Source organism: Mugil cephalus, chromosome 13 (genome assembly GCF_022458985.1).
Source record: "Mugil cephalus isolate CIBA_MC_2020 chromosome 13, CIBA_Mcephalus_1.1, whole genome shotgun sequence".
In the NCBI taxonomy this organism is placed as follows: domain Eukaryota; kingdom Metazoa; phylum Chordata; class Actinopteri; order Mugiliformes; family Mugilidae; genus Mugil; species Mugil cephalus.
This window is the reverse complement of record NC_061782.1, coordinates 26,000,702-26,026,397: the sequence shown is the minus strand read 5'-3', so window position 1 is coordinate 26,026,397 and position 25,696 is coordinate 26,000,702. Positions and strand designations below refer to the sequence as shown.

General features: G+C 42.1%; 1 protein-coding gene across 1 annotated transcript; it reads left to right on the top strand.

The window, feature by feature from the left end:
• The first annotated feature begins 14,658 nt into the window (after positions 1 to 14,658).
• On the top strand, positions 14,659 to 25,016 carry LOC125018797 (cadherin-1-like). The gene is made up of 11 exons (XM_047603144.1): positions 14,659 to 14,752; positions 18,855 to 18,966; positions 19,783 to 19,871; positions 20,239 to 20,451; positions 20,860 to 20,982; positions 21,819 to 21,974; positions 22,623 to 22,767; positions 23,431 to 23,603; positions 23,904 to 24,032; positions 24,383 to 24,568; positions 24,732 to 25,016. Exons 1-11 carry the CDS (start codon positions 14,708 to 14,710, stop codon positions 24,999 to 25,001), a joined length of 1,641 nt encoding a protein of 546 aa, XP_047459100.1. The 5' UTR covers positions 14,659 to 14,707; the 3' UTR covers positions 25,002 to 25,016.
• Positions 25,017 to 25,696: the final 680 nt, after the last annotated feature.

Sequence of the window (25,696 nt, the reverse complement as noted above, 5' to 3'; positions counted from 1 at the left end):
GGGGAGAGGGCAGCCAATGATTTTTTGGGCTGTATTCACGACCCTTTGGAGAGCTTTCCTTTGAGCCACAGTGCTGCTGTTGTACCATACACAGATGCAGTAAGTCAGTATGCTCTCTATGGAGCACTTGTAAAAGGACACCAGCAGTTTCTCCTTGATATTGTTCTTCCTGAGAACCCTCAGGAAGTACAGTCTTTGCTGGGCCTTTTTTATCAGCTCAAAGGTGTTTGCGTTCCATGTGAGGCCCTGTTCAATGTGGACCCCCAGGAAACGGAAGTCAACTACCCTCTCCACACATTTTCCCCCGATGGTTAGTGATGTAATGTCCGTTTTTTTCCTCCTGTAGTCTATTATGAGTTCTTTTGTCTTTGAGTTGTTGAGGAGCAGATTGTTCTCCCTGCACCACACTGACAGCCGCTCCACCTCATCTCTGTAGGCGGACTCGTCGCCTCCTGAGATGAGCCCCACCACTGTGGTGTCATCAGCAAACTTGATGATGGTGTTGCTGTGGTGGGCAGAGGTGCAGTCGTATGTGTACAGACAATAGAGCAGGGGACTCAGCACACAGCCCTGTGGAGAGCCAGTACTAAGGCTGAGGGCAGTGGATGTATGTTTTCCCACCCTAACTCTCTGCTGTCGGTTGGTCAGGAAGCTCAGAATCCACATGCAGGTGGAGTGAGGGAGACCCAGGTCCCCCAATTTGTCCACCAGTCTGTGAGGGAGAATGGTATTAAAAGCAGAGCTGTAGTCCACAAAGAGCATCCGCACGTGGCTCCCCTGCTGCTCCAGATGTGACAGAGCAGCATGGAGGGCTGTGGTCACGGCGTCTTCTGTGGATCTGTTAGCTCTGTAGGCAAACTGATGGGGGTCAGAGCCAGGAGGAAGAAGTGCTGTGATGTGACCCCGGACCAGTTTTTCAAAACACTTCATCACCACAGGGGTTAGTGCCACTGGCCGGTAATCGTTGAGGCAAGAAATGTGTGGTTTCTTGGGTATGGGGACTATGGTGGAAGATTTCAGGCAGGATGGGACTGTAGACAGGGCTAGGGACTGGTTGAAGATCCTGGTAAAGACCCCAGCCAGCTGATCGGCGCAGTCTTTCAGGACACGTCCAGGGACGCCATCAGGTCCAGCAGCCTTCCTTGGGTTGACGGCCCGCAGTGTGCGCCTCACCTCGTGTTCCTCTACAACGAGGAGTATGGTGTTATGGGTCGCTTGATGTAGTGTGGCTGCCTGTGTTGGTTTCACCTCAAAGCGGGCAAAGAAGAGGTTCAGCTCCTCTGCCAGCGTGGCGTTGTCTTCCGCAGCTGCGAGGTTGGTCCTGTAGTTGGTGAGATGCTGGATTCCCTGCCACACCTGCCTGCTGTTGTTGCTGTCAAGATAGCCCTCTATCCTCCTCCTGTAGTCAGACTTAGCCATTCTGATGCCTCTCTTCAGGTTAGCTCAGGCTGTGCTGTAGACGGTCCAGTCCCCAGACCTGAAGGCGGTGTTCCTGATCTTTAGCAGTTGTTGGACCTCCCGAGTCATCCAGGGCTTCTGGTTTGGGAAGACCCGGATGCGTTTATCCACAGCTACAGTGTCTATACAGTTCTTGATGTAGCACATTACACTGTCTGTAAAAACCTCCAAGTCCTGATGTTCAAAAACATCCCAGTTTGTCCTGTGGAAACAGTCCTGCAGCTGCTGTGTCGCATCCTCGGGCCAGGATTTGATGGTTTTGGTGATGGTTGGAGCAGTTTTCCTGAGGGGGGCATAAGCAGGAATTAAATGCAGGGACAAGTGATCGGACTGACCCAGGTGTGGGAGTGGTCTAGCCCTGTAGCCTAGCTTGATGTTGGAGTAGACTTTGTCCAGGGTGTTAGCCTCTCTTGTAGCACACTTTACATGCTGGTGGAATTTGGGGAGCGCTGTCTTCAAGTCTGCATGGTTGAAGTCCCCCGCTATGATGTGCACAGCATCTGGATAGATGCTCTGCAGATGGCTAATGCTGCCATGCAAAAGTCCAATAGCTGTTTTAGCATTAGCATCCGGTGGTATGTAAACAGCGGTTACCATGACTACGGTGAACTCTCTGGGGAGGTATGTTGGTCTGCATCTAACAGTCACATACTCCAGGTCTGGGGAGCAGTGGCTGATGGCAGTCGCTGTGTTGGTACACCAGGTGTTGTTCACGTACACACAGAGCCCCCCTCCTCTGCTCTTACCGCAGTCTTCCGTTCTGTCGTGGCGCTGTACTGTGTAGCCTGCTAGCTCGATGGCAGAGTCCGGTACATCTGGATGCAGCCAGGTCTCCGTGATCAGAAGAATACAGCTGTCCTTCACTGCGCTGTGAGATGCAGCCCGTAGTCTCAGTTCATCCATCTTGTTTGCAAGGGATCTGGCGTTGGAGACAAACAGGCTGGGGAGCGGTGGTTTGTGTGGTTGTCTCCGTAGCCTTGCTAGCGCGCCGGCCCTGCAGCCCCGCTTCTGCCTTCTCTCTCTACGCCGCCGACGCTTCCTCCCTGCTGGGAAGGTAATCTACGGCGCGCCGGGGGTCCTCGCTATGTCCCCCGGTATGTTGAACAAGCGTTGAAAATCAGCTGTAACATCTTGTTCGTAGCGGGCTCCGATCGTCAGGAGATAGTCCCGACTGTATATGTTGTTTGTCCAACATGAAGAGTACGGAACACAAATCAACACGTACACTAACACCCAAACATAGCACCGACCGAGAGAGCAATGAGCCGCTGCAACTACATGCGCCGCCATCTTGTCCATCGGGTTTTATGTTAACATAAGTACAATGGGTTTTATGTTAACATAAAACCCATTGTACGTATTTTCGCAATAGCGAAGCCGAAATGCTAACCCGAATCCAGCATATAAAGTCTTGCCTTCGATCCATATCAATTCTTCCAAAATGTATAATGCCGTGTTCATATAATATCAGCAACATCACACAGCTACATAACCATTATATGGTTTTCAGTCAAATTGACCTGTTTCAGATTTTTACAAGAAGTAGAATGGTACAAGTACACATTTATTCTACCTGAAACTCAATGGCCTTAGCTTATTTTCGGTGATAAACATGTATAAAGAAACAAAAGCAAAATAGCACACATGCTACTATACCCCACACATTTACATCCTTCATATGGTCTTACACAGAGACACAAACACACACACACAAACACACATACACACACACCACACAGAGCAATTTTTAGAGCCACAATGTCTCTGAAGAGCTTCCATGTATTCAGATTTGACAACCGGGAATCAAGACCTGTTAGTCGGTGGGGGGACAAGTTGGCAGCAATCCGCAATGTGTGGGACCAGTGAGTGGACTGACATCCCTGTCTTTATAACCCTGGGCCCAGTGTAACTGGATGAACGGCCTGTGGGGTTTAGAGGCCGCTGCCCTTTCAGGCAGTATATGCCCTCAAAACCAGCAAGGTATGGCATCAAAATCTGGGCTGCCTGTGATACTGTTTCATCTTATGCATGGAACATGCAAATTTATACAGGGAAACTGGAAGGAGGAGCTGCTGAAAGAAACCAGGGGACAAGAGTGGTGCTAGATACGTCACAAGGCCTCAGTGGCCACAACATTACCTGTGACAATGTTTTTACATTGTACAGCCTGGGACAGGAGCTTTTCAAAAGAAAGCTGACAATGGTTGGAACAATTGTCACCATTGTCACCAACCATCTACAGAAGTGTGTTGTTTAATTTATTTGTTTTTATGTTTTCTATGAAATGTAGAAATAAATATAAAGATAATTAAAGCCTATGGCGCCTTTGCCGCTGATTCCGATTGGCCTCAGCGGACGAACGAAGTGGAAATTGAAAACGGGGGGACAGAGGGGACAGTGAGGTGGAGGGAGGAGGAGGATCTGAGGGAGTGAGGTTGTGGATAGCTTTGAAGGTGTACAGAAGGGTTTTGAACAAATTCTTTGTCTGATGGGGAGCCAGTGAAGTTCCTATAGGATGGGAGTGATATAGTGTGAAGCACGGATGTAATTTGGGGGGGGGGGCACTTTTTCTAAAGACCGTTTTGGGCCCCTGCGCTCCCCTTGTTGTTAAAAAGTTAGCCCCTGCGCATGGGCAGGCACGGACATGGCAGATGCAGACAACGGGGCCGAATCAGACTTAACTTAAGTGCACTGTTAATTTCATCCTTATGTTTGTGGTCTCCCCCAGCCACTGCATGACGCTGAGCCAATTTAACCAATTTCTCCTTTGTAAATTTTTCTAACACCTTTGACGGAGCAGCAATTAATGTCTCGCAATCAGCCATTTCAACTATCTTGAAGACCAGTCACACATAGGGGAGCTACTAGCAAGCTAGTAACTGTCCCAAAGCCTTGGACAAGCCCCCAAGACAAAGCTTCAACCACTATGTCACCACAACACTATCACGAACCCAAAGGGGAACGCCGCTAAGCCTACAAGGGGAACCCCACACCGTTACTCACCTCCACACACCTGGAGGAACCACACCTGCCACCTGGCCACCTGACCCTGGAACCTACAACAGAGACTGGATTAAACCAGAATTAAACTCACACTCACGATACATCAAAACAAACAATACACAAAAGTCTTCACATCAATCAACATAAATAATCACTCTGACCAGTCAGACAAACGCACTGCAAAATGACCTTCAGTCATTACTGTTGGGGTTTAAGGGGTTAAGTAAGGCCTTCAGCCTGTGTATAACACTGGGAAAAACAAGAAGAATGTTACTTCTGCTATCTCACCATATAAGGAGTTGTTTTCCGCTTTGCTGCAGCTTGTTCACAGACTAGGGTACATCGCACCGCAATATTTCACTAGGTGGAAACCAGATAAGGCTAGACATGGAAATTCACAGACACATGAGAGGCAGCGCTCCTCCCTTCTCTACAGGTGAAGCCAAGCTAGAGAAGATCATTGTGTAAGCTTTGTGGCTTTTTGGCCCTCTCCTACCCTTAAGGTGATTAGGCTGAAGTCTCAGCAGTGAATCAATACCTATTCTCTGTGTACCAAATAAATAACCTAAACATGAGAAATTGTCACGTGATTTGTGCATAGATGGACTATCCTTTCCAAAAGGTATAAAGATCCTGAGCTGAAGGAGAGGAAAATGTTTTACCGCACGGGAAAACACCAACAAAGGCAGCAAGCAGGCAAACCGCACGCCCCAGCCTGGACCGGAAACAATTTACAAAACGCCTTCAAGTCGACCAAATAAAACATACACGATTACTAAATGTTTGAACACAATTTACTTAGGGCATGAAAAAAAATCTCTGGTGTCAGGTAGATTAATGTTGTCAATGTAGAGAAAAGAAAACAGGAGAAACAGACAAACAAACGTCTGTCTTCTGTCTTTGGCCTGGCTAAGGGAAGCTGAAGGAAACACGTAGAATCTAATAATATAACACATAGCTGATGATCTTATGTGACAGTGTGTGAGTATAACAGAATCAGTTATACAGCAGTTTGGTGAATTGTTCATCTAGTTAGGAGTGGACAACTGCAGGAGGCCATGAAGACTGGGGCAGATGTAGTTTATGGAGCGTCACGGCACTCCAGGCCAAAGTATCTATGACAGAAGTTTGTTTATCTTGTTTCTCCTGCTCTTCCTTTCTCTTTATCTTCTCTGTTTCTACCTGGCTCGCCTTCAGCAGATGGGTCCCTTCATATGAGCTGGGTTCTGCTCAAGGTTTCTTCCTTGTCACCGGCTTCAGGCTTGCTCTGGAAGTTTCAGGTCAGTTTTTGTAAAGCGTCATGAGACAATTTGTATTGTTATTGATGCTATATAAACAAACTTGAATGGAATTGAATTATTTGTGTGTGAGTGGATGTTAAGGAGTCCAAAGTTGACAGAGAGGTTTGGTGGATAGGCTGGATAATACCATGTTAAATAATGGACAGGAATATGAAGCGGCTAAATAATACTGTGATGGGACGGCTGGGGAGACCAGCGGTTGAAGGAACTGATGATGATGACAGGTGAGGCCAGCAGGAAGAGCTGTTAGGATGAACCGTTGATAGTAAGTGTAGCTCAGACGGAGAGGGGTGTGTGTGTGAGGCAATAGTGAACAGTCAGTCAAACGGGAGGGAGTGTACAGTGTGCTGCAAGTTAGCTGCTAGCATGCGGCTACCTAGACTATTAGGGTGTATTCCATCCAATTTAAAGAAGTAGAAGCGGTTCCAAAATTGATTGAAGTTGTACACAAAGGTGACGCTGTGAGGTCGGCAGGCGGACTGAAGCCAGGTGTGCAGGCTGAGGATATGGCCACTTCTATGTACAGCAGTAGCAATAGGACCACTGATAAATGCAGGCAGTACACAGGTTGTCAAGAAATCAAAAAGATGGTTAGAGTGGATCTTAGTGAGCTCAGGCTATCAAAGGGATGTATCGTTAGAGCCAACGTGGATATAATTTTCTGGATGGAGGCAGGGCTTTTAGCAGAGTGGGGAGCTGAGATAAGATGTCGAGGACCTTCGCACCAGGGAAAAACTGTGTAACTGCATTGAAAAACTAGATGTTTCTTGCGATGGAGTCGCTAAGTTGTCGCAGGGAAAAATGGGCGTGGGGTCTGCATGGAGGGGGAGAAGTTGATGGAGGGGACTTTTCCAGGAATGAGAGGGGGGTGGGTCACGGGCCAGCCGGGGGGCACATGTAAAGCACGGCATGAATCGGTAGGTCCTGGTGCTGTTGTGTTCTGTTGCAGCAGATGGATAAGGAAGTGATGATGGAGAGTTACGGGATCCATGGGACAAAATCGTGCAGGTCGAGGATATGATACTTGTTCACCAGGTGAAGATGAAAGTGGTGCCTGTGGTGAAATTATGCTTTTAATGGTGCAGGCACTAAGCTGTGACCATTCCTCCTGTTGGGATGGATTAGAACTTATTGGAGCCTTAAGTTTAGCTCCGAGCCGCAGCCTGGAGACATTGGAGACGTAGGAAGAAGGAGCAGCCATCAGAGGATGGTGAACAGAGTCAGACACAGGGTGTGAAGGAGGTCTCCCGATGGGACAGTGAGTGGTGACGGCAGGCTCCAGAGGAGAGGTGGTTGCAGTAGTGGTATCAGGGAGCAATGGTATCAGGCTCTGATGTGCCGTTGTAGTCAGGGTGTGGTGTTATGAAGATGATGGTGTCCAGGAGCTTTTCAGCTTCTTGGATCTGGTAGACTGTGGAGATCCTTCCTGTGCCTTGTAGGACACTTACACGCTAGGGCTCCAACCTGGAGCCCACAGCGGTGGGGAGCAGATAAACAACAAGGAAAGGAGACTCACAGGGGAGGGCCCAGAAAAGGGCCCACTGTTGGTGGAAGTCTCAAGTAAGTCTCTGCTCCTGCCCTGATAAAGATCGTTGACTCTTCATGTAGTCAGATGTTAAAACCAGGTCTGGCCTAAGTGACATCCTAGCAATGTACTGTGGAAACCAGCTTAATCCCCAGGTCCGCTTTCAGTTGGCAGTCGCAAGCTGAAGCTAGGAACCTGGTTGAAACCTTGCACACTACTTGAGGTTTCTCTCCTGCCCTGAGAAAGATGATGTTGCGCTTTGCTGGGAACTGATAGTTGCTCTGCTGGATTGCTGTACAGATAGTGTCAGCCTCAGGTCCTGGTCATGATGCTAGGTGTGCCTCCCCTCACTCAGTGCCTTGGTGCATCAGCTCAGGACGTGTTCGACAGCAACAGCAATTAACTAGGATAAGAGTATGCCTCTATCAGTGTGTTTACATGCACATGAAAAAAAAAGAATTATTGCCTTAATCTGACAATAACAGGAGAACTTAAGTGCACGTAAACACATTACTCCGATTAAAATTGGAGTTCTCATTGTCCAATTTAGACACCCAGATAATGCGATTGGAATCGGAGTTTTCATCGGATAATGCGTGTGCGTGTGCGTGTGCGCATGCGCCACCACTGCTGCGCTGGCGTGTGACCCCGGAACAAACATGTCCAAGAAAGCCAGTCGCAGAAGAAGAAGAAGAGAAACGGAGCTGTCTGAGGGATAGCGTGGATCGTACCTGCATCAGAAGTAGTGCGAACATTACGCATAAGATTAAAAAATGAACTATTATCCGTCTGGTTGTTGTTTGAAATGCCGGTCCACTGCATGAACGACTCTTGTTTATTATATCACGCAATAGGTCAACCAGGCCGTATTAACGTGGTATTATCCCGCTGAAAAGACACGTATCGCCACCTAGTGTGGAAGAAGAGAACAGTTATTCGATTTTCTTGTGCTGCATGTAAACTGGGACAAGGACTGTAGTCAGAAAGTTAAATTTTGAGCATACAGTAGCTCGATTAAGCTCTTTATGTAAACACACTGAGTGATGAATGGTTCACCATGTTTACCAACAGTGAACATCTCTCACCTAGCATTCTGTACTGGTCTAATGTAGCCTAGGGAAAGATGAGTTATCTTTTTGCATAACTTTACATTTACAGCTGTTGGCTGTAACTGTTGGTAAAAAATGGCTGTGTAAGAATAGCAGGTAATAGTATACCTTCTTACTAAGAAGTGAAAATAGCAGCCTACCCTGTATTCTGTCACACCATCTATTTAACTGAATATTGAATGTTCCAGGACAAACAGCCTGTTCAACTCCCACGCACACTGATATCATCTGAACTCGGAACGAGATCTGAGGTCTGAGATGCCTCAACTTGTTGCACTACACAGGAGAGCCGCAGTTGTTTACACCTTAAGTGCAGGTTTCATATGACTAGATTAATGTGAAGCTCTAATTATGAAGTGTAGTGGCTTCTTTCCCATGAAGACATGATGGGAACTAAATATTAATGTGCAGCATGACGAGGTGTAGCCAAGTGCTTTTATGTTGTTGTCAGCTAAGTGCCACCATTGTTTCTGTGTGTCTTTTCCTTTAACCCCACTGGGATGAGAATTTGATAAGCAGAATCTGGGAGCCCAGTTCTTCCGTAACACTGCTCAGCGATGTGGGTATAGTTATCTAGCCTTCATTTAAAGAGATCTTAGTGTGTCCACAACCCTTACCCTCCTCCTAACCCTATATTTTAAAAAAGGGTCCTATGTTCCCCGGTCACATACAAAGCTGGGAACATAGGACCCGAGGAACATAGGACCCAGGGAACATAGGGATGATCCCATTATAACTATAAAGGGAACCTGAGTCCTTATTATACTTTTTTACTAACTATTAGTTAATCACACTTCATTGAATTGCCATTTCAAATGACAGATCAGATGTATACATTTTAAAACGGTAAATTATTTACACTTGTATCCAGTAGACAATATCTACTGATGATCACTAAGTTTGTTTGTTAGTTGGGCTTATTGGTAATTTGCTAATTTACACAGACTGTGTAGACAGATAGACATAGTGTCACTACAATGAGGCTGTGCAGTGGTGACCATGGGGTTGAGATGCAAAACTGTGTGCCTATTTCTGTACACACTTGAACTTCATGTATCACAGTCACATTAGTTTTGATTCACATAGTGGTTATTTTCTATATAAATGGTTAGTAATTGCTAGATTGGTTGCGCATTTAGCTTACTCGCTGTAGCATTTGGATCATTTACTGCATTAACTACAAAGGTCCCTTAGGTCCCTCTGTTTATTACAGTGCCTGGAAACAAATGTGGCCGTCTGGATTCAACTACAGAAGTGGGTACAAGCCTCCTATTGGATAATAACTGCATGGGCGATTATCTTTCAGCTGGCAACAGGTTATTTAACCCCAACTGATGCAATGAGTAGCTTCTCATTTCTAAAACAATTGTGTCAAAGGACACGTCATTGGCATGCATCGAGCAAAGGAAACATCTAAGGAGATTGAAGCAAAAACTACTACAATTAGGTTAAGGACTGCCTAACACATCATTAAAAACTGGAGGGATAGTGAGCAACCATAGTCTTCAAGGAAGAAATAGATATATGAGTATTTAGTAGTGAAAGTAAATGCATTTCCATGTGTACAATGCAAAGGAAACTCAAGGGATTGTGACTGAACAGCTGTGTGGCTTTAAGAATACCACTAATCAGTGAGGCTAACCTGAAAAAAGACTTCAATTTGCAGCAGTTGGAGGCTGTAGGTCCAGAGATCGCCCTGGGAAACCCCTGTAACCCACCTCAAAAGGCTCACAACGGGCCCTTCAGCCCGTTCCTGACAGGCTTCCACCAGCTCCAGGTATTTGGCCTTCTTTCACTCATTGGTCTTGTCCATCTGTTCTTCCCAGGGGAAGGTTGGACGGGCTTGGGAGTACATCATACACTGCCTGCATCAAGAACTTGAGTCTAGCTGGTTCTGACTTCCACAGTTCTGTCCAGGGGATCTTCTGGGTAGATGCATAGTCCCATTTTGTCCAAGCGCCTTGCTGGTGCATGGCCACTGTCTTGCTGTGGGGTTCCTCTTCCACCTCTGTGTGAACATAATCCTGAATCAGTTTGAGTAAGTACTTACTCCAATATGAAAAAATTAAACAGCAACAACAATTAACTAGGATAAGTGTATGTCTGTACAGGGGGGAGAAAATGCAACATATGAAGCTCTTTGCTGAAGCAGCAATGAATGGTTCACAATGTTTACCAACAGTGAACATCTCCCACCTAGCATTCTGTACTGGTCTAATGTAGCATAGGGTTGGATGAGTTATCTTTTGGCACAACTTTACATGTACAGCTGTTTGCTGTAACTGTTGGTAAAAAAAAGGCTGTGTAAGAATAGCAGGTAATAGTATACCTTCTTACTAAGAAGTAGACCATGTCAAAAAATAAATAAATAGCCCTCCCCTGCACTATATCACATCATCAATTTAATTTAATATTGAACGTTACAGCCTGTTCAACTCCCACACACACTGATATCATCTGAACTTGGAACGAGATCTGAGGTCTGAGATGCCTCAACTTGTTGCACTACACAGGAGAGCCGCAGTTGTTTACACCTTAAGTGCAGGTTTCATATGACTAGATTAATGTGAAGCTCTAATTATGAAGTGTAGTGGCTTCTTTCCCATGAAGACATGATGGGAATTAAATATTAATGTGCAGCATGACGAGGTGTAGCCAAGTGCTTTTATGTTGTTGTCAGCTAAGTGCCACCATTGTTTCTGTGTGTCTTTTCCTTTAACCCCACTGGGATGAGAATTTGGTAAGCAGAATCTGGGAGCCCAGTTCTTCCGTAACACTGCTCAGCAATGTGGGTATAGTTATCTAGCCTTTATTTAAAGAGATATTAGTTAATGTTGTGATACAGGTTGTTAATTATTTCCAAAGAAACGCAGTGGTGATAAGTTACAACTCTAAGGGGAACCTGAGTCCTTGCTGTACTCTTTTACTAACTTTTAGTTAACCAACCTCATTGGATTACTATTTCAAATGACAGATCACATTTTAAAACGGTAAATTATTTACACTTTTATCCAGTAGACAATATCTACTGATGATCAGTTTGTTAGTTGGGCTTATTGCTAATTTGCTAATTTACACAGACTGTGTATACAGATAGATGTAATTTTACTACAATGAGGCTGTGCAGTGGTGACCATGGGGTTGAGATGCAAAAACTTAGGTCCCGCCTCTTGTGTGCCCATTTCTGGGCACACCTGAACTTCATGTTTCCCAGTCAGATCAGTTTTGACGCACAGAGTGGTTATTTTCTATATAAATGATTAGTAATTGCTAGATTAGTTGTACATTTAGCTTACAAGCTGTAGCATTATGATCATTTACTGCATTACTACAAAGGTCCTTTAGGTCCCTCTGTTTATTACAGTGCCTGACCAAAAAGAAACAAAAGTGGCCGTCTGGATTCAACTACAGAAGTAGGTACGAGCCTCCTATTGGATAATAACTGCATGGGCGATAAGCAACAATTTATTTAACCCCAACTGATGCAATGAGTAGCCGGACACAGATGTAACCAGGTATCCATGCACTTCTCATGACACACTCCCTGTGGGTCCCATCAGGCGCACACAGTCCATTCATTCTGCCGCCAAAGACCTCACATTCCCCATGAGGACAGATGGCACCGCCAACCTGAACCTCCTTCTCCACTCCACCTCCAGCTCCAGCCTGACATCCCCAGCACTTCTTCTGAAGTTCACTTGGAATCTCAAGCCTCACTCCGAGCAGCTCAGGGGACTCGAACAGCGTAACTATTGTGGTGTAAATTAACACACCACAATGGCTGCTCCGCCAAATGCCAAAGCCAACGACCCACGCCTTTTGGGGCAGTGCTATAATCTGGGGTTGCTGAAGTTTGCCAGGTCTAAGTGCAGCAACATTATGTGCCCAGATAGTGAGGTCAGACGACTACCTGAATATACTGAATGACCCGATTATTCCATCAGTGGACTTTTTTAGCCAGGCAGTGTAGTTCATAGTGTATTCACTGCAACCCTTGTATTGTTTTAGAAAGTTACCCATGTCTTTTGCGTTCGCACAAAAAAGAGACATCCCAAAATTATATTAGTTATTTTTTGGCCAAACAGACATTTGATTTTACAATCTTACAACTCATTTTAATCTAAAAAATTATTTAAGTTCACTCATTATATTTGTTATAGAGAAAGATGTAAAGTGACACAGTAGCATGGAAAATACTTCAGCCTGTCCCAGCATCCCACAAGCTGGCTGTAGCTCCAGCAAGAAGTAACAGACCTATTTAAGTAACCAGGTGTGTTTTGTTGATCTCATCCAACCATCCAACCTCATCCTCACACACATCTCCCTCCATGTCACTTTGGTTTCTGTCTTCACTATCATGCAGTGGTATCGTTTGGGTATGGCAATGTATGGCACTTGTCATGCCTTGACTTTGGTATGGACTTCTATATCTTCTATGGCACTTCTATATTTTGACTACTGGTGTACCGGGACTTTTTAGGCGTACCGGGACGTACTCAGTCCTGTTCTAATTCTCACTGACCGATTTGTGATGGTGACTCTTCCACACTGAACGCCGCTGCTGCTCCTCTGTCTCTCACTGAGGGGCGGGGCTGTCCCTTGCTCACCGCGCTGCATGCTCTCTCCATACATCCCATTAACTGTATATACTCCATGGCTCTCTCACATGTACGTACAGCGAGCATGCCGCTGCCTCGTCATACTGTGCTACAGACCAGAGACATGCATGTGGAGCAACTAAAACCTTTGTGAGTTATAAAGTCATACATGACTTAACAGGCTTAAATATTAGTCATATTTCAGAAAAATGCCCATGCTTGTTTGGTTAACACTACTTATCAATCAGAGCACAATGAAATGAAAGATAAAGAAACATTGTGAATCTGTTGCAGTCAGCTTGCTAGAAGCTAATGACAGCTGTTTGTGGATCCTGTTCATCTTGTCACAAATCTCAAACCAGCCCTAAACCCCTGTTTAACACATCACTCATTTAGCTTGATTTTAGTGAAAATTTTAATTTGTTTCCAGATGTGGAATTTATTCTGACTACAGAAACATGAACCCATGTTGGCAATAATTTGTTTAAAGAAATAGGATAGAGACACCTTTTATGAAGTGGATATACTTCAAGCAACAAACACTTATTCATTTGTCTTCAGAGATTACATGCTTGTGTGGGGAAATCACAGTGCTGTGAAAGCAGAACACTGGGGCTACTTACTGTGTTGTTGATCTAATGCTGGTGAATTGGCCATAAGTGTACTTTCAAATTAGTTAAATAGTGAACAATTATTTTGTTGTATTAAAATAGCTGTTCCTGAGGATATCACAAAGCCTTGCTCCAATAAAAAACAAAACAAAGAAAAGGTATACTTTTTACATATTTTAACTTTTGACCCTAACACAATGTAAAGGTTAAGCTCATTTTGTGCTTTGAAATAGAGATCAACACATCACACTGTTAATGAGACATACATTTCTAGAAATCGTATGTACAATTCCTGAACAGAAATACTTTTATTGTTTAATTAAGAGCACATCTCAATCACACCTGTTTTATACACTTTCATAAATGACAAAAAACAATCAGGAAGACATATTTGACTGATTTGCTAGTGTGGCTCACAGCCCGTATCTATTTTGTTAAAAATCATCAGCTTAATCATTAATGCTAGTGTGTAACCCTAACTGGACCAGCAAAATAAATAAATAGAAAGCTAAGTATGACAAAAGTAACCACTCAGAAAAAAGGCAAGTGTGCCTATAAGGAGGTAGTCAAGGTTTCACTGATAAACACTAATTGGCCTTCTATTGCTTTGGGACTTGAATTGGTTTATTTTGCAAAAATCTGTGTGCAGAGCTTTGTGAGTAAAGACTGTAATGTGATTCTTGGGTTAAACTTTTTTTTTTTTTTTTTTTAATATCTCTGTGCATATGTGTGACAGATGTTGGTTTTTGTATAGAGACTTTTAAGTATATGGCATTACAAAGTAGGTTACTGCAGTCCACTAAGCTCGGATAAAGCTCATTGCTGATTATTAACTGCTGCTATGCTTTACAGTTCATTACTGTTCATGAGCAAAAGGTAACACAAATGACTTCAGCTCGTCTCTTCAGGTGTGTTGAGCTTGTATTACCATATCAGGAGTACAGAAGCACCCTTGAGGTGATGTCATATGCAGCTACATATAAATATTTGCAGCAACTTGCCCATCTGAACAGACTCCCTTGTTGAAACTTCTTTTCGAAGACTAGAGGGAATTGTTTGAGAATTTCACAATATTGCTTAAGAAGAGAAGACTTACAGACAGATGGCGACCACTTGGGTTGCAGTTTGGGGCATCTTCCTGTTACAGGTGAGACTTCTTTTTGTTTATCCAATTCCACAAACAGCATGCACTCATTTCTCTCAATATTCAGAGCTTAAATTTAAGGAAAATGTGACTGCACTCCAGAGAAAAGACTGTAAAATGTAATGTGTGACAGTGTTTATACATTATCAAAGTTGACTGTGAGGTTTAACTACTTCACAACACACTATGTATCTAAGTATGTAAGGAAATGGAAAATATCTTTTAGAAATAAATAAAATGCACTTGTGGGTATAATCACTTATCACTTATTATAAAATATAAAGTTAGTCTGTTACTGATGGCACTGGCTCTCTGACAAGATATCAATATAGCTGCTGGCCATTAGATTTCTCCATACCCTTTTTTCTGAAGACGTAGCGGATTCTTTCAATTTTAGCATGATGACACCATGCACTTCAGCAGCAAAGGAAAAGACTTCAGAGGTTTATATAAGTCAAGTTCCACTTGTCACACTTTTGATAGAGGTTTTAATCATTGCCACTTTACCTATACCTTTACTTTACCTACAGATTTGAACGTATGGTAAATGTTGTGATGTACTTACTTTTTTCTTAATTCTTGATCTTCATTGTTATACCATTGCTTCATAAAGGTTATATCGTAATAACATGAAAATAAAATTTTTGATTCTACGATGATAAGTGTATTACAATATGTGGGAGTTAGAAGTTTTCAGAGCTAAAGAGAAAGATTTATTTATTTTAGGAAAAATGGTAGCCTCACAGCAAGAAGGTCTGGGTTCGATTAACTGGGGCCTCTCTCTCCGGGTCTTCCACCCATAGTCCAAAGACATGCTTGTTAGGTTATTGGTGATTCTAAATTGGCCGTAGGTGTGTGATTGGTCCCTGTGATAGACTGGAGACCGGTCCAGTGTGTTCCCCGCATCTCGTAGATGACAGCTGGGGTAGACTCCAGTTTTATATCAACTTAAATGGGATATGTAACTTGTTACTTTTGATAATTGATATGTGGAAAGATATTTGCATATATTACCATAGCCCCAAAACAGGAGTCCACACAGGTAGGGGGTTGCAGGAAGTTGTGAAATTTTTGGTTGATTAGACAGTTTTCAATTGTATGTTATATATATTTTCAAATTTAAATGCCTCAAAGTACACATTAATATTAATATAACATATCATGGTGAATGGATAAATGGAAGCAGAGGATGTTACTGTATCTTTCAGTCAGAAATGCGCACATTCTGCAACAAACACATCCGAAAACAGAAATGTGCTACAAAAACACCAGCAAACACTTATACCTGGAAATTAGTGACTGTAAGAATTGAAACTTAAACTTATTTAACTGATAATAACAATAAAAAATGGATTGATGTGATAAGTAATGAAGAAACATTGTGAGTGTTGGCAGATGTTGTGAGAGTTTGCTGGTGTTGTGATTTTTTAAATGTGTTTTTGTTTTTGGTTGTGTTGTGTATATTTGCTGTTTGCTTGTGTTTTTCTTAAGTAGAGTACATTGATCTCTCTTGGCCAACGAAGTAACCCCAGATTCTACAAGTATAGGCATTGCCCTCCGAGAGCTGTTTCAACAGATTTATCTCCTTGGGCATATGCAGTGGTAAAAACCAGGGCTCTGTGCCCAGCACCACTTCTTTGAGGCCTGCACCAATGGGTCCTTCAGAAAGCAGGTTTAACAAACTGTTTAACATGAACTCTGGGTTGACTTGAGGTGGAAATATTGATGGCAGCATATGTGGAAGGCAAACATATTTTTGGAAAAAAAGAAAAAAAAAAACAACACTGTAGAAGAAAGTGCATTGGTAAGATTAAGACCAAAAGTTTATGTATAAGAAATACAAGAAAAACACATGGCTTGTACATGTATTTTATAACATTAAAACACACTTTTTGAACATCATAACATAAGTGCTGATATACATACTAAACATACACATTATAACAACATTGTTTATACACGTGCAGCAAAAGAACTAGAGCAGAAAAAGAAATGTTTCATTTTGAGTGTTCCACTGATTCCACATTTATATTGTATGTATGTGTGTGAGCTCACAGGTGTAATGCAACAGGTACAAAACAGACTTGGCAGCAACTAAATATGTAATATATACAAGCATATAGTCCAAACAGGTAAGGTATTGTAAGCAATTGCAAGCAATCGTGATATTGTTTAGCCTCATTAAACAGCATTTAGTGGTTGTATTTAACATGTTAGTTTCGGGGATTTTCCAAATTTCTTAAATATGACTGTCATACATGCATGTCTCCAAATTAGTGTTTTATGGATATGCTCAAATCTGACCTTCATTATAGCTAACAGAAAAAGGCAAAGGCCCGCAAAGCAGGTGGCGGTCCACCACCAGCAGCATTCACAGGGGCTGAAGCGATGCCCCTCAGTCAGAACAGTGGGCGACCTATTAGTGAGGGCATCTTTAGGGCTAGCTGTATCTTAAAAGCTTTCCCTAAAACAGTATGTAATCAAATTGATAAATCTTTCTTCCTCATTGTCATGTACTGGAAGAATATATTATCTCCACTTATTAGTCACTGGTTTAAAGATTTATCCTCATGTCTGCCATTACAAAAGTTGACTTACAGTCTTAAACATAACCTTAGTGAATTTTATGAAATCTGGGACCTTCTACCTGCCAACCCATTCTGTAAGGGTACTCAGTGTTAACTTGAACAACTCTTTCATTATGAATACTTTTTTGTGCCATAAACGTTTCTGCAATTGGGTGTATTGGACTTCTATGCAATGTTCTACATTGGCTTAACAGTCCCTTAAGTAGTGTTGCTCTGTTGTCTGGAGACATTTGAATGACAATACACTACACATTTAATATTGTAATTTTGTAATAAAGTGGGGTAGTAGGTTGGGATTGGGGTTCATATTGTATGTTTATGTTCACTTTCTATCTGTGTATTCTGATACAAGATTTTCAACAAATATATGTTAATAGAATTTCCTCAGAAGCATTTCCATGATGTGTCAAGTCTTCTGAGAATATTGTTAATAAAAATTACTGATTGGACAGTGAAACGGTAACGCTCAGACAGGTACTCATCAGGAAATGATAAAACATCCAATCAAGGTCTAAATATCCTACGGAGTATCTGTGCTATAATGTCAACTGACTCAGTGTCGGCTTGAACCGGCTTTCTGAAACCGAAAAACCAGAGTTTCATTTAACTCAGAGTGAACTGTATTTTCACAAAACCCAGGTCTACCTGCGTATAATAATAGTTGTTCTGCTGCTATCTGTGGAGGCAGCGTTCTACCCTGAGAATATGGGATATGGCTTGTAATCTGTGTTGTGTTATGTGTAGAGCTGCAGTATTGTTAACAGAATAAAGCTGAATGTTACAGATGTTACTTTGCTCAAAATGTTTCACGAAGTTCCTTCCTCAAATCCATTGTAGGGAACAGCTTTGCTTTCACGCTGAAGCATCCAAAGGCACTACCACATAAATCAGTTTATAAGCCAGTTGAAATATATTTAGCCAATTTATGGCAAAGTCCAACAGTGACACATTTATCATGATTTTGATAGTCCAAGGTTCATCGTGAATCAAAAGAACATATAAGTCAGATGCCCTTCTTGTGTTGAGGTACCAAGCCTTCAGAAAGTAAAAAACAAAAGGAATGCACAGTCCAATATTTAGTGAATACTTTGGTGAGTATGTGAAATCGCCACAAGGTGCACTTTTTCACAAATGAAAGAAATACTGAGAGACGAATTACTAATGAATTCGGGTGGCAGTAGTGCAGGAGGTAGGGGTCGTCCATTAACCAAAAGGTTGGCGGTTCAGGTCCACCCTATCCCTAGTCTGTCTGTTGTGTACTTGGGCAAGACACTTACCCCACCTAGCCCCCACGTGTGTGCTCCTGTGTATGATTGTGATTGAGTGTTGTTTGGTGATCAGGCTGACAGTCTGTCCCAGGGCAACTGTGACTACTGAGGTAGTTTACCTCCAGCTGGGTGTGACTGTCTTAGAACGGGCCAAGGCAAATACATTTTTAAGCCAACAATTATCTGCAAATGTTGTCCTGTGGTACAGATCTCTATACTATATTAAAATATTTTTTTTTCTTCTCATAGGCTTCACATTTAGTGACTGCTGAGGAGCCATGTGCACCTGGATTTGAGTCAGACATGCTGATTTTCAACGTGACCAGAAAACACCTTTGGCTGGGCATGAATATTGGCAAAGGTGAAAACAATCCACATATGTTCAGCGAGCAGGGAATTGGTCTTTTTGTTTACTGGCCCATAGGCTACCTCACACTGATGGGAGAAGACACCCTCTCACCATTTTACTACAAGTGTAGACTGTACATAAAGAACTTGGGTACCTGGCAGATGAGTCAGAATTATATCTTCAACAAGATAAACAGTTCATCTTCATGTGTTACAAGCTATCCACTGGTGTGGTGTAGTGCCCCACACAGTTCAGTCATCCATCTCATCCTGAGTACTTTTCCACTGACACACTGTCAGCCACTCCCACCTCATCAGTAAACTCAATTTACTTCTGCACACAACTGCTCCCCATCCTCTGATCAGGCTTCAATTCCACACTTACTCCTCTACCACATTGTTCACTGCCATGTGAGACCCGACTTCCAGGTACTGACTCTGCCTGTTCCTGATTCACCTGCCAGAAGGCTAAACAGTGTCAGCCTTCTGTTCCTGACCAAGAGTTTTGCCTTTGCTCTCCTGGTTCCTGTTTGCCAGCATCATCTTGAATAAATGAATGAATTCACACCGATTCTTTGCCTCTTTATGCTACAATTGGGACCTGACACAACCAGCTTCACAGACAACCAGATAAAGATCTTATTCCAGTGAGAGTACACCTTACCTACCAACTATAAGTGGGACCAGAAACAAGAAACAAGTCATCTAATAACCACTTGTATCCATTTGCTGAAAGCACTGCTTTGAAGAACTACTTATGATAGGACTTGTTAAGTTTGGTGTTGCAAGAGGTGGTTTATAACTTTACTCTTTCTCTGGTTATTAACAGTGAGTTTCACTGACTGCACAGACCGCACGAGATTCCTGTTCAGAAGTTATGACAGCCGTTTTATGGTCCAGCCTGATGGAACACTAACGGTGAGTAGAGTAGGGTTTGGGGTGACTAAACCCCAAGGATTTAATGCTTGTATGTTAATGTTATTATGCTGATTTGGTAACCACTGCAATGTGCAAGTGTAAACATTAACATGTAACACGGGACTCTTAGAAAGGGCAAATGTGGGTGATATTTATGTTGAGAAACATCTACATGTCTGGTTATGTTATGCATACAACATGCTGACCTGAACCCACCTAGATACTACAGAGTTAGTAGAACAGCAACAAAAGGAGATGTGATCACTGTTGGCCACTGAGGATGATCAGTATCACCAGGGTATCATCATGTTTAGCAGCATGTTCCCTTCTCCTGATGAGTCATTTTATTTTATTTTTCTTCCTTCAGGTAAAGAGACAGGTTGTTCTCCATGAAGGGCATAGAGACTTCTTCATCCAGTCCTGGGACTCACAAGGTCGCAAAATGACTGTTCCTGTCAGGGTATTATACGATGGGCATCACGTGAACTACCCCCAAGAGGTTGAACATCAACATGGGGACCACACACGTCACAACCATCAGCACCACCTTACTGAAACAGGCTCTGCTAGTAACACAGAGGTGGATTTAGAGGCAACTTTTAGAGACTGTTGAATGTGATAAACAAGTTTATAGTTCTACTTATTTATTTATTATTTCTGTTTGAATTTATAAAATATTTCATATTTTTGTTTATCAAGGCCCAGGACTATAGAAAATATTTATTGTTTAAAAAATATGAAATGTATGAACAAATACAAGTTAAATATTGTGAAAAGGACTCTGACTCTGAAAACACTATTGAAAATAATTTTGTGACTCAGTCTCCACGTATGTGTTGTGAACAGCTGCCTGCACAGACGGCACAAGACATTTCACAATACAAGGGAAATCTTCAGGGTCCCTGGGAAGGAACTTGTATCAGACTTTGTCTAGTGGTGTCCTACTCTTCATGCCCTTACTGAAGAAGTGTTTACATGTTTTCCTCAGGTACCCATTCTGTATTTCCCGAAGTCTGGTGAAGGACTAAGGAGGAGAAAGAGAGACTGGGTTATTCCTCCAATCTCTGTTTCTGAGAATGCTGGAGGACCCTATCCTTTATATGTGTCTCAGGTAACATGTCTCCATGTTGGTCTCACTACAGTTTTATTATTGGATTAAATTTGTCTTTCTAATGAATCTATATTCCAAGACAGTTTTATTTTTTGTTTGTTTGTTTTCTTGTGTGTTCCGACCCCCTTAAAGCTACACTCACTGTTTTTATTAATCTAGTTAATTAGAGATTGTCAACGTTAATTACCTTTATTCTTTGGTCACTGTACTTGATATCTTATAACAAGAGCTGAATAGTTGTTAACATAAGAAGTCAAAAGGTTGTTTTTCTGAAATAATGGACGACCTGAAGAATGGACAGGTCAAACCCCTGCTTTCTCAAAAGGCTGCTAATATTAGAATAAATCACTGTGTCCTGCACAGAGCCCGATATCTGCCGCCCAATCCCCCCTTTTCTTGCATGCAGAGCGCTGCCATGATTGTTAAAGTTTGGGAGATTGCTGTACAAGCTGTATATAAACACAGTCGCTGTTCACCTATGCTCTTCCATTAACGATCGTGTAACAACACATTTGTTTGATTTAAGTATCTGTCTGAGAACCAAGTTGTAACGAAATTACGTTATAATGATGGAAATAGTAATTAGTTAGATTACCCGTTACTGAAAAAAATAACACCGTTAGTAACGTTGTTTATTTTAACGCCATCATTGGTTAAAACTGATCTTTTTAGTGTGAGAGACCTTCTTAAAATTATCATAACTATGTTTAGTGTTTAATTTCCCCTTTAAATGCAGCATGAGTACCTCTGCACTGTACCTTTATTGAAGCTGTGTTATAATGTAATGGTCGTTGTAGTCAATGTGCTTTAACATGTTCCTGGTGTGTTTTATCCAGATCCGTTCTAGTGAAGATGCAAAAAAGAAGATCTTTTACAGCATCACTGGCCCAGGAGCTGATGAGACTCCTATTGGTCTTTTCACTATGGACAGAATCAGTGGTGTTCTGTATCTCACACAACCACTTGACAGAGAGACACAGACGAACTACATGGTAAGCATCCTCTCTTGTTGTTTTATTTTTATATCTTGTTTATATCTTGCTCTTTGCCATGTTCCTGGCATCTTTGCTCAGTTTGTCTCGGTATCCACTTGTTTTTCTTCTGTTTTTCCATCATTTGTTAAACCTCCCCTGTTGACTGCTCACGTTTTGTTTTTCCTCCGGTGACCATCAAAAATGGCGACAGGGGCATGTCATTCATGTAACTGACAAAGGCCGATTGGACATGTGTAAGCCAACGACCATTAAAACAGGCCTGTCGTGAATCCTGATTTTGAATATCTTTAATGTTCATTTTTAGGCAATCACAGCAAATGTTTCATATTCTTTTTTGGTAAAGTTTTCTTCAGTCAGTATGTAACTTGAAAGATCAGTGCTTATCTCTACAAGGAGAACTTTGTCCAAGACAAAGAACCATTCACTTTTTGTATATACACTACCAGTCAAAAGTGTGTACACGCCTTCTCATTGAATTGAACGCGAAGGTGTGTCAAAACTTGACTGGTAGTGCACATGCAATATAAAACATTTTTATAAAGATTTCTTCAAATGTATCTTTGATGTCTGACAAACACTCTTGGCTGCATTTCTTTCTATTTTTCATATATGGTATAACACAACTGTATTTGATTTTATTTACAGTTAAAAGCGCATGCTGTGGCAGAAGGTTCGGGAACAGCTGAGGACCCTATGGATATTATAGTCAACGTAATTGACCAGAATGATAACAAGCCTACTTTCACTCAAGAGACCTTCACTGGAGCAGTTGCTGAGGCCTCGCCAATTGGTAATGTTACTGATGATTTTATGCATTTTATTCAAATCATATCTCTGTTTGTGGTGTTTTAACAAGATAAATAAAAACTTATTTAGGGAGGCTTAACAGAGCTGCAGCTCCTTCTGACAAGCTCTTGCTTATTACATGTGACAATCCCGTAACTTTTACCATTAAGCATGGCCGTGATCAAAAGCAAATGTCGAAATCAATCAAACAAAAAAAGGGAAAGATGGAAGAGCCCTGCCAGAATCCAGACAGGACTTCATTAGAAAAGAAAGGAAATCTGAGAGGGGTACTTGAGGAGAGCCATACAAAGGAGATTACCACAATATTTGACATGTTTTTTTGAATTAGGGTGTTTTCTATGTTGATATTTCTTGGTTGTCAGTCTCTACATTCTCTACAGTCTCTCTACAAATCTCTACATTTCATAGACAATAGCTTTTATATGATTCATGTTATTTATTTATTTATTTTACATTAACTTGAGGTGAGTCTGGAGTAGGAAAATTTCCACAGATAAGAAAACACTTACCATACACACATTTCAGTCACCAGCTACATTGTTTGAGAGACAATTAGTATAGTTTTGACATTATTTACGTCTTTAATGAAACTTACTTTCAAACTTTGAGGAGTCTCTGTGCTTAATTTCCACTTTCTCCTCTGCAGGTTTTGAGGTATTACAGGCTCTGGCCATAGATCTTGATGAGCCAAATAATGCCAACTCAGACATTCGCTACATTATTTTGGACCAGGAGCCAAAGCAGCCTGCTGACAACCTGTTTGCGATCAACCCATTAACTGGAGTCATAAGAGTAAATGCTGGTGGCCTGGACAGAGAGGTGAGGATAAAATGCTAAAATTACATCTGTAAATAAATGAGTAATTAATTGATTATTCACACGATTTCCATTGTCGATGACGCAATCAAACAGTTATAGTTTTTCCTTATTTAGGTTATGGTTAGGCCAGTGCAAATGTTTAATATCAGATTTAAAAAAAAAAAAAATCTTGTCAATGGGATTTTATCAATGTTTCATCATCTGCTACATGCTCACTATAAAATTTAGGAAGAATGTTCAAGCCTCATATGTTCCAACCTATGTTCAGTTTAAGCTCCTTTTGTGTCTTTTCCAATGCAGAAATACCCACAATACACTCTAAGGATCCAAGCAGCAGATATGAAGGGAGATGGCTTAATTGGACTAACAAAAGTAATCCTGGATGTCACTGATAGCAACGACAATGCTCCAACCTTCACTCAGTCCTCTGTAAGTATATACACCACAGACCGTGGCCAAAAACATTCCCTGTCTGGCAAACTGGCTGACAAACAGTGTGCATGTGTGTGTATCGGGGGGGAGGGGGAGGGATTGGATGTTGGGATTGGATGTTGGGATTGGATGTTGGGTTTTCACTCTGGATGTTTATCAGATATGTTCATGAACCATAATAACACAATTCCACAGCATTAGCGGGAAATGATGAACTAAGCTTTATGATGACAGAGTTGAGAATCAGCTCTGTTTAGATGTACTCTTTTAATCCTCATTAAGGGAACAATAACCACTTTCTAATCTTTTTGCTCTAACACCTTATCTCGTTCTTTCCATTTTTCCAGTATGAGGCAACAGTTGAAGAAAATAAAGTGGACACCTTGGTTGTGAAATTATCTGTAGAAGATAAAGATGAGCCAAATACCCCAGCCTGGAAAGCCAAGTTCGTGATTGTTAGTGGTGATCCTCAAGGTTTTTTCACTGTGAAAACAGGAAGTGAAGGACATGAAGGAATCATTACTACTGCCAAGGTAAGCAGTAAATCACAAATAAGCCACAATATTAACGTTAAGAGGTATTTATGTATTTTTTTTATTAAATATTCTGAAAATTCACTGCAAATAAAAGTGAATGAATTTGAGTTTTAGTAGTGCAGCAGAATGAGCTGTGATGTTTTTGCTTCCATCCTACCAGGGTCTTGACTTTGAGAGGACCAGCAAGTACACTCTGTTAGTTGCAGTGGAAAATGAGGTTCCTTTTGCTACTCCACTGCCCACTTCCACTGCCACAGTGGTGGTGAATGTGCAGGATGTCAATGAAGCTCCAGTATTTGATTCAACAGAGAAGCTTGTGGCAAAACGGGAAGACCTTGCTGTCGACAGTGAGGTGATCAAACCCCACAAGAGACGGGACTCTAGACTTATCTGTGTGGAAGGTTTGTGGCTTGAAAGCAAAGATATTTGAGCACTGCATAAATCCACAACACTGCTCCAGGACTCCTTGGAAAGGCTCAAGATTGGCCAAATAGGCCAATCACAGGCAGCTGTTGATGGGGGCTGGGAAGGTGGCTGAGTACTGACTGTGGAGAAAAGTAGTTTTTTTTTCTTTTTTTTTGCCTGAAACTGGAAGCTGAAACTGCATTCTATAAAGAAACAAAGGAATCTACTGTAGAGAAGCTGGCTGGCAAATACTGGAGCTTGGGCTGCACCACAGGGGTAAATGGAAGAATTGGTAAAGAGTGGGGCAGCTGAAAGTCTAGTATGGTTCCAGGCTTTCTTGGATGATGAGAAGCAGATGAGTTAGCAGCCCAGACCCAGCAGCAGCTCAAATAAGCACATCTGAGGCAGAAAGGAACAGATGTAGAACAATGCAAACTCACAGAGGGCGACAAATTGCCACTTGATACCTTCGCAGCGATCACTAGCCACTAGGGCCTCACTAACCATGAAGTAAAGCCAGTAATGAAGCCATAACAGCCTGTAAAAGTCTGTAAAACCATGTAACGGATTATTGAAAACTCCAGTGGAGTTTGAGAGAGATCTCCTTTTTGAGGCCACACAGTGAACACACCAACTCAGAAGACTCAGAAGAAGCAGTCTGCATGCCTAGGTGCTTGGTTTTATACACCTGTGACCATGGAAACCATTAGAACAACTGAA

What these genes read in the sequence shown, in the direction of transcription:
- LOC125018797 (XM_047603144.1), top strand. Translation starts at nt 14,708, where the DNA reads ATGGCGACCACTTGGGTTGCAGTTTGGGGCATCTTCCTGTTACAG. An exon ending in AGCCTGATGGAACACTAACG is followed by an intron (nt 19,872 to 20,238) that starts GTGAGTAGAGTA and finishes TTCTTCCTTCAG; the next exon opens with GTAAAGAGACAGGTTGTTCT. An exon ending in CTGGTGGCCTGGACAGAGAG is followed by an intron (nt 23,604 to 23,903) that starts GTGAGGATAAAA and finishes TTTCCAATGCAG; the next exon opens with AAATACCCACAATACACTCT.